At 40.7% G+C, this 9,216-nt stretch overlaps 1 protein-coding gene across 1 annotated transcript; it reads left to right on the top strand.

Annotated features, from left to right (window-relative positions):
- The first annotated feature begins 1,105 nt into the window (after positions 1 to 1,105).
- On the top strand, positions 1,106 to 8,817 carry MRPS30 (mitochondrial ribosomal protein S30). Its single transcript, XM_032337448.1, has 5 exons — positions 1,106 to 1,759; positions 3,776 to 3,921; positions 5,113 to 5,218; positions 6,303 to 6,479; positions 8,455 to 8,817. The coding sequence occupies exons 1-5, from the start codon at positions 1,168 to 1,170 to the stop codon at positions 8,724 to 8,726; spliced, it is 1,293 nt and encodes a 430-aa protein (XP_032193339.1). The 5' UTR covers positions 1,106 to 1,167; the 3' UTR covers positions 8,727 to 8,817.
- Positions 8,818 to 9,216: the final 399 nt, after the last annotated feature.

The raw sequence follows: 9,216 nt of genomic DNA, 5'->3' as shown, positions 1-9,216 counted from the left end.
TTATAACTTCTTTTTTTAGCAACAAATGTTTGCTTTTCAATACCCTAGAGAACTATTGCAATAAATCCAAATAAGTACTTTTCCAGTTCCTAGCAGTAGTAGAAGAGTGAGTCAATGAATTAGATTATCTGAAATGAGCTTAAATTTCTAGAAATTCAGGTGTCTTTTTCAGCAGGTATTTAGTGATTACCCACTAGGCAGAGGTATTGAATGATTGCTGAGGATTAAAAATGTAACAGTTCCTTTCTTCAAGTTGCTGAAAGACTAGTAGGTATGGACTCATGTTGAAATACTGAGTTATAATTCAAAGCAAAATTTAAATACAATTCTTAGGTTTATTTATTTATTTATTTTTAAGACTTTACTTATTTGGCAGGGAGAAACACAGCAAGAGAGGGAACACAACCAGAGGGAATGGAAGAAGAAGGCTTCCCTCTGAGCGGAGCCGGATGCGGGGCTGGAACCCAGGACCCTGGGAGCATGACCTGAGCCAAAGGCAGATGCCTAAAGACTGAGCCCCCCAGATGCCCGTTTTTCTTATTATTGTGGTTTTTTCCCCCAGTTAAATCCAACTAAACGTATTGTGAATTAGGGGAAATTATTTATCTAATTAGCATATGGAATTATTTTTCCAAAGATTAGCAGTGGTGACCTGTGAGTGATACGTGCATCATTTAACAAATAAGAATGTATTAGCAATAAAACATGTTAGAACGCTATTTTCAATACATTTCAACCCCAGGAACTAAGACAAGAGGTGGGGTGTGCTACACCCACGTGAAACCAGTAGATTTAACTAGAGTTCAACTAGAGGGCTAGAGGTTCCGGTGCAGAACATTCCTAAATGTTTTTGGGCAAGAGGTCTGCGTCGAGGTCGGAAGAGCAGCCTAGGAGGCAGCAACCGGAATCCCCACTCCTCCCGCCCAGGTCTGCGGAAAAACTACAGACACTCAAACCCTGCTTCGGTGTACAGAGCCTCCCGGGCGCTGGAAACTAAGTTGGAGAAGGGATCTGATTGGCTAAAAAATGAATGACGCAACGAATCTCAGGCCCACTCAGCATCGGCCTGCCCAAGCCTGGCTCAAATTCCGCTTCCAATTGGTCCTTACGCACGAGAGCCGCGACCTTTCCTGAAATTAACCCCTGGGTCGGCAACCCCGAGCAAAGATGGCGGCGGCCAGGTGTTGCCGGCTTCCGCTCCGCGGGCCGAGGCTGTCACTGCACACTGCGGCCGAAGCCGCCGTCACGGGTCCAGAAGTGACCGGCCCCGAGGTCACGGCGGCCCCCGTCGCGCGCTACCCGCCGATTGTGGCCTCCCTGACGGCCAAGAGCAAGGCGGCACGGCAGCGGCGAGTGGAGCGGTGGCAGGCGACGGTGCACGCGGCCGAGTCGGTGGACGAGAAGCTGCGAATCCTCACCAAGATGCAGTTCATGAAGTACGTGGTGTACCCGCAGACTTTCGCCCTGAACGCCGACCGCTGGTATCAGGACTTCACCAAGACCGCGTTCCTGCCGGGCCTGCCGCCGCCGCCCGCCGAGCCCGCGTCCGCCGAGCCCGCGCCCGCCCTGGACCTGGCGGCCCTGCGCGCCGCCGCGTGTGACTGCCTCCTGCAGGAGCACTTCTACCTGCGGCGCAAGGGGCGCCCTCCGCTCTACCAGGAACGCGAGGCTCTGGCCTCGCCCTTCCTGGATCAGCTGGTGGCCACCCTCATGGGCCTGCTCGGCGCGCACAACCCCGCCCTGGCCAGCGCCACCCTCGGTGAGTCATGGGGCTGCGACGCCGGCCGGGGAAGGAGGGGGACTGTTCATTTCTTTCTGCGTCGTTCATTCTCCTTCTAGGCCTTTCGCGCCTCGCTGGGTGCCACCAGGTTTAGTAGCGGCCCCTGCACCAAGAATCTGCAGACTGGGTTCCCTCCGGGCCTGCGCCGCCGCTTACTAGCCGGACCACCTCCCACGACTCCAGTCTTTGGTTCCGCGCTGTGCGGGTCCGGCCACACGGAACGGGAGAGCAGTCAGTGTTGGGCCTCGGAGGGCGGGGCGCACCTGAACTTGGCTTTTGGCCCTTCCACCAAAAAGCTCCATGACTGTATGTCACTTCATGAACCTCTTTTAGGTGAAAGCAGTTTTTCTCATTCTTAAGATGACAGTGACGGAAATAGTACTTTCTCGTAGAAGCGTGACATTAAAAGTGATACAGATTTAAATATGTAACATTGACTCGATACTTCTTATGTACCAAGGCCCCTCCCAAATTTTTATATATGCCGACCGATTTAATCCTCACAGTAACTGTTTATAATAGGTAGGGCGTTTATATTGTTTTATCAATGGGAAAACCAACCTGAGGTGCAGACAGGTAAAATGACCCTGGTCAGAGAGCCTGTCGGTGGTGGGTAGGAGTTCAGGATTCAAACCTAGCCATTCCCAGGAACCCGTCGGCAGCTTCTTTTAACTGCTCAGTGGACACGTGAAAAATTAATGGACGATTTTAAAAATCAGTGTTTCTCAAGACGGGATCCGGAGAGAGACAAACCATAAGAGACTCTTAATCTCACAAAACAAACTGAGGGTTGCTGAGGGGAGGGGGATTGGTAGAGGGGGGTGGGGTTATGGACATTGGGGAGGGTATGTGCTATGGTGAGTGCTGTGAAGTGTGTAAACCTGGCGATTCACAGACCTGTACCCCTGGGGCAAATAATACATTATTTGTTAAAAATAATAATTAATAAAAAAAATTAAAAATCAGTGTTTCTGAGGCATTCATTACTTTATATATACTGCCTGGTAGGTGTCTTAATAAATATTTATTGAATTAATCTACAGTTATTATAACTGTAGATGTATGCTCAACTGAGTCCTGTAGTGTGTGTGCATGTTACTTTACTTCTGTCTCAGTTGGGAAGGAAGTGGTCTTCAGAGAAGCCTCCTGGATTTTGACTACTCCTGTTGGCTTAGAAAAACTTGACTTTGTTAAGATCCAGATGACTCAGGTCGCCTGGGTGGCTCAGTGGGTTAAAGCTTCTGCCTTCGGCTCAGGTAACGATCCCAGGGCCCTGGGATCGAGTCCCGCATCAGGACTGCTCAGCAGGGAGCCTGCTTCCCTTCCTCTCTCTCTGCCTACTTGTGATCTGTCTTTCAAATAAATAAAATCTTAAAAAAAAAAAAAAAAAAAGAAGATCCAGATGACTCTTCTCTAAACTGGAGGTGATGACAGCTATACATACCTTTGACGGTTATTGTGAAGACTGATTTAGTAATTCTGAGTCCTATTAAAAACTTTTTTATTTCTGCTGAGTAATGTTCCTGTTACATTTATTCTTAACTGTTACAGTGTTTAGTGTATGATGTATGGCACAAGTAGACAATAAATGTTTGAGTTTAATATTTAAGTCAGTCATTTAACTTAAATCATCATGTAACCCAGACTCTGTCTTACATCAAGGAGTAATTTTTGATAATTTTTAATTTGCACAATTGTTCTTAAGTTCTGTGTTGCTGATATTCTTTTTTTTTTTTTTAGATTTTATTTATTTATTTGACAGAGAGAGATCACGAGTAGGCAGAGAGGCAGGCAGAGAGAGAGAGAGGTGGAAGCAGGCTCCTGCTGAGCAGAGAGCCTGATGCGGGACTCGATCCCAGGACCCCGAGATCATGACCTGAGCCGAAGGCAGCGGCTTAACCCACTGAGCCACCCAGGCGCCCTGTGTTGCTGATATTCTAATAATAACCAAATTTATCTAAATGATTAAATAAAATTTCAAATATCTTTTGATAGATTGTAAATGCCCGGTTCACTTTTACTGGTTGCGAGGTGAAGAAATTATTTCCAGGGGTCATCGGAAAGGTCGAGTTGATGCTTTGCGATACCAAATAAATGATAAACCGCACAACCAGATTCGAATATCCAAACAACTCCCAGAGGTAAGGATTTATTGCACATATATCAGCTGACATCTGATGAGGAAATGTCATAGGCAGTCTAGGTAATGGGCTTAAGAAAGTAAAAAGTCTTGGGTGGATCCCTTTTGAATTTCTTGCACATACTTCTCATCCCAAATTCTTTTTCAGCTTTTTAACCTGTTATGGTATGTATAGTCCTCAAAGGTCAGGTAATCATTTTTAAGCAGGATTAAGGCATCAAGTTTTTAGGACCGTACATATCTTTTCTTTTTCTTACTCAAAAAATATTGGGCACTTGGTGGCTGACTGACTGGTGGCTCAGTCAGTTAAGCGTCTGTCTTCAGCTTAGGTCATGATGCCACGGTTGGTCCTGGGATCAAGCCCAGGGGGCTTCCTGCTCAGTGGGGAGCCTGCTTCTCCCTCTCCCTCTCCCTTTGCCTCTCCCACCCTCCCACGCAGCTTGTGCTCTCTCTCAAATAAATAGTAAAATCTTTAAAAGTATATATAAACAATTGGTAATAGTTACGGTTGTGATTTATCATAGACTACAGTACCTAATCGTAAATCAAGGCATTTTTATAATTATGAGCTCATCACAATTCTTTCAGAGAAAATAACTATATTTTGAGTGCTGTATACAGACACATGCACATGTTTTCTCCAACGGTAAATATCTGACAGTAAATACAGACAGTAAATATCTGAGGCTTTGGGGGTCCATAAATCTGTGTTGCAGCTCTTCATCTTAGTTCTTAAATAATGTAACAGCAGTTGTGTCCCATACGTAAATGAATGTGCCTGACTGTGTTGCAGTTAAACTTTATTTGTACAATCAAGTGGCTGGCTGGATTTGGCCCATCAGTAGATGGTAGTGTTACCAAATCATTTCGTAAAAAAACATCTCATTTTAAGACTTTTAAGTGTGTTAAGAACGTGAGTTGGGATGCCGGGGTGGCTCAGTCGGTTAAGGGTATGCCTTTGGCTCAAGTTATGATCCTAGGGTCCTAGGGCTGAGTCCCACATTGGGCTCCTTGCTCAGCAGGGAGCCTGCTTCTCCCTCTGCCTGCTCTTCTCCCTGCTTGTGCTCTCACTCTCTCTGACAAATAAATAAAATCTTTGAAAAAAAACCAAAAAACAAAGAATGTGAGTAAAATATGTACATTAGTACTGGTGTTGTTGTGAATTCATTTATGACTTTTCATTTTCTTGAAGTTTGTGCCCCTGGATTATTCTGTACCTGTCGACATCCCTGTTATAACTTGTAAGCCAGACAAACTTCCATTATTCAGACGACAGTATGAAAATACCATATTTATTGGTAAGTTTTTCTTTTGAAATATTTTGCCATCAATGTATCCAAAGGATCCTGTGCATATTTAAATAATTAATTCTTGATGACCAAAGCTCAGATAGTTTACAAGCAGTGCAATTTATAAACTGAGGTGGTTGTAACATGTTTGAAAATTGGGAGAAAAATATTCTTTCAGCTCACCATTTAAAAATCTTAACTTGTTTCTACTAAACTAGCAGCATTTAACTTTAAACAATAGTTTTAGTTATATGTATTAAGCTTTGTTGATTTATTATGTAGAAAAATTAATTTTTCCTTTTTCAGAAGTAAACCAGTACAAAGCCAGATTTGAGGCAGTGATTGGCTTTTCTGTAAAAGTCTTCTGTTTGTGCCACACACTGTGGTAACCATTAGGAATATAAAAATTAATAAGGCCTGATGTCTGGCCTTGAGTAGCTTATACTTTTGCTGTCTTTTTGTCTGTTAATTCCTAACTAACTTAAAGATTTTAAGAAACCAGCCTTTTATTGTCCTCCAGGTGTATTTTATCAGTGCTTTCTGTGTCGCTGTGCTCTTATAGTGTGAATTGTGTGAACTTTTGGTTGAAAAGATTTACTTTACTACTAAAGTCAGGAATATGAGCATTTCATGAAATATTGTCTCTCATTTTCCTTACTTGGAAATACAGTATAAATTTTTTTTTTAATTAGGAACAAGGTATGTAATTATTACATTAAAATGAAAAAGGAGACTTTAATGAAATGTTTGTATCGTTTGTAGAATAAGACAAGGAAAATGCCATAGCTCCCAATGATGAATAAAAGGTTTGAAAAAACTACATAATAGGGAATTTTAAGAAAACTTTACATAGCATTCTTTTGACTTATCCTGTATCATCATAGTGGACTTGATGATGGCAGGTTTACTTTCACACGAAGTTTAACTTCATTATAATCAGTGAAATAAATAACAACCTTCCCACTTGTGTATTTCGAATACTGATTACAGGACGTGTAGAGGAGAAAGGTGGGTTTGAAGCAGAGACTAAGGACATGTGCTCCAGATGTTCACATGCAGATTTCATCTGAAATGTTTTTATTTTACTCTTCAGGCTCAAAGACAGCAGATCCATACTGTTATGGTCACACACAGTTTCATCTGTTACCTGACAAACTGAAAAGGGAAAGGCTTTTGAAACGGAACTGCGCCGATCAGATAGAAGTTGTTTTTAGAGCTAATGCTATCGCAAGCCTCTTTGCTTGGACTGGAGCACAAGCTATGTATCAAGGTAAAACTAATTTTATGGCATTGTTCTTGGAAGGCATGCGTGACATTTTAAGAATTTAGTGGTTTCTTTGGGTTAAGTGTAGGTTGAATCTTAACATTTTGAAAACTTGCAGTGACACAAAACACAGTTGTTTTAAAATTTACGATTAGAAATTTTACATTTGCAGTTGGCAAGTGGTGTTTAAATAGTTATTTTGATCTTTTACTTTGATCACTTTTGTGTGTGAATGAATTTTTTTCTGATGGTCTCAAGCGGGTGAAAGACTAGCCAGCTAACCCAACTCTGTAGATGCTCGCAGCTTTCTGAAGCTGGAAAAGGAAATGCTTTGATAGGTTAAATTTTAGATTAAATCACAATTACTCTATGTAATATCTTTAAAGGCTGTATCCAGGATATGAATTAGAAGATTGTTTATCAGACATTCAGTAAATAGTGAATTCTTTCTAGTAACCAAGCAGTGTTAGCCTTGGAGATGTAATGTTGAATGAGGAAGGGGATCCTGCTGTCTTGGAGCTTATAGTGAGGAGAGTAAAAGATAATAAACACGTCGTGTTTTTAGCTAGTGGTAATAGCACAGAGGAAATATACTACATAAGGGATAGAATGACTTACTGTGTGCGGGTATAAATGAGATATTGGGCCGAATTTATTTAAATGGAGAAACTCGGGGTGGACATTTGAATGAAGACCAGACCTCTAGGAACAGCCTTTAAGTGTTTAAAGAAAATAAAGAAAGGGAGGGGGAGAATAATGGAGGATGAGATTAAAGGAAACCAGAGGCCAAAGCTCAGAGGACTTTGAGAGCCCATTGTGAGGTATTTGGATTTTATTACAAAACCTGAAGTAATGAACTGTAAGTAACCAGATTGATCCTATATGAGTTCTCAGGAGGAATTTAATATAGATTTAATTGTTTTCTAGGTTCCCCCTTTTTTGCCTTGTGTGTGTATGGAGAGATTTTATATATACATATAAATATGAGCCTAGAAAACAATTAAATCTATATTAAATTCCTCCTGAGAACTCATATAGGATCAATCTGCATATATATATATTTTTATATATATATGTACATTTATATATATATGATTTAATCTTTTACTCACAATTTTTTCCTTAAATGGAGAGAATCAGAACAGGATTAGACAGAAGCAGAAACAGGAATCTTTCACAAAAACATTAGAATGGCACTGTTTCTGCATTAAAAATAAAGTGCTACTTTTTTTCCTATATTTAATTACAAATGCTAACAATGTTATTCATTGGCTATCTTCATGAAGGCTGATAGAAAGGCTGATAGAAAGTATGAGGGAAGAACATTACTGCTTGGCCCTTGCAGTGGGATTTAAAAGTGTTAAAGCCAGTCAGTCTAGAGCAAGAAGCAGCCAGAAAATTTGAGTAGTAAAGGTATTAAAGTCATCCTGGAGCCTATGACACAAGATACACAAGGCAAAATAACAGCAGCTCATAAAGCCAATTTAAAAATATGTAAAGGAAGAATAGAACTTGTCTATGGTACTTGATCGCAATCCTTAGAAAGTCCATTTTTTCCTGAAGGGTTTTTTTTTTGTAGATTTTAGTGAAGTAAATGGCCATGATGGTTATTGGGCGCTAGATGCCACTGGTACCGGGAAAATGAGTGTATTTGGACAGAGTTAGTACCAGATGTACGGGAGATCTGCATTGATAGAACTTGCTGCCTTTTTTTTAGATGAAGTGAGTTAAGCTGTTGAAGAGCAGAGTTGTTGAGAATATGTCTTGAGTTTGGGGATATCATAAGGGAGGAAATAATGTTTCATGCAGAAATAGAATACAGGATTAGAATGGAGAAGATGAGGAAAACTTGGAGATCTTAAGGAATTTGTAGGTAAGATATTTAGGTTTTAGGGGATATTTAGTACCCTCTACAGTATAAGTGTTTCGTTGCGGTAAAATGTATTCTATGTGTAAATGTCAGTATAACTCTTTTCTGTAGGGTTTTGGAGTGAAGCAGATGTTACTCGGCCGTTTGTCTCTCAGGGCGTGATCACAGATGGAAGATACTTCTCCTTTTTCTGCTATCAGTTAAATACTTTGGCACTGACTGCACAAGCTGATCAAAATAACCCTCGTAAAAATATATGTTGGGGGACACAAAGTACGCCTCTTTATGAAACAATTGAAGATAATAATGTGAAAGGTTTTAATGATGATGTTCTACTCCAGATAGTTCACTTTCTACTGAACAGACCAAAAGAGGACAAATGACAGCTGTTGGAAAACTAAGAAGAAATAACTGATTCAGGATTCTGGGAATACTTCAGTTTCACTGAAGGGAAAATAAAAGGAATTTTAATAATGAGACTGGTCAAATGCATTGTTTTGAGACAGATATTTCTTATGTTAACCTGTGATTTCCACCTATTACTCTTCTCAAACTACACACTGAAAGACTTAATTTTAAATAGAGTATGTTGATTTTAAGGTAATTTTATTCATAATGACCAATTGGTGAGACCAGTTGAGCTATCCGCAATATTTGGTATTAGTTGCTTGTGATTTTGAAAGGAATGGAAGGACAGTAATTCAAAGTTTGAGAATAAGTAGACATGTTATATTTTTCTTTTTTGTTTTTAATTTTTTCATTGATAAATGATACAGTTTCAGAGTCCTGCTCGAACTGCTTTAAAACTGTTCTATCCTTGATGGAACAATATTTTGCAAGTATAGGAAACCAAGGCCCAGAGGAGTTAAGTGA

The sequence above is a fragment of the Mustela erminea genome, chromosome 3, assembly GCF_009829155.1.
Source record: "Mustela erminea isolate mMusErm1 chromosome 3, mMusErm1.Pri, whole genome shotgun sequence".
Taxonomy (NCBI): Eukaryota; Metazoa; Chordata; class Mammalia; order Carnivora; family Mustelidae; genus Mustela; species Mustela erminea.
The sequence above is the reverse complement of the archived record's forward strand: the minus strand, read 5'-3'. Positions and strand labels throughout refer to the sequence as shown.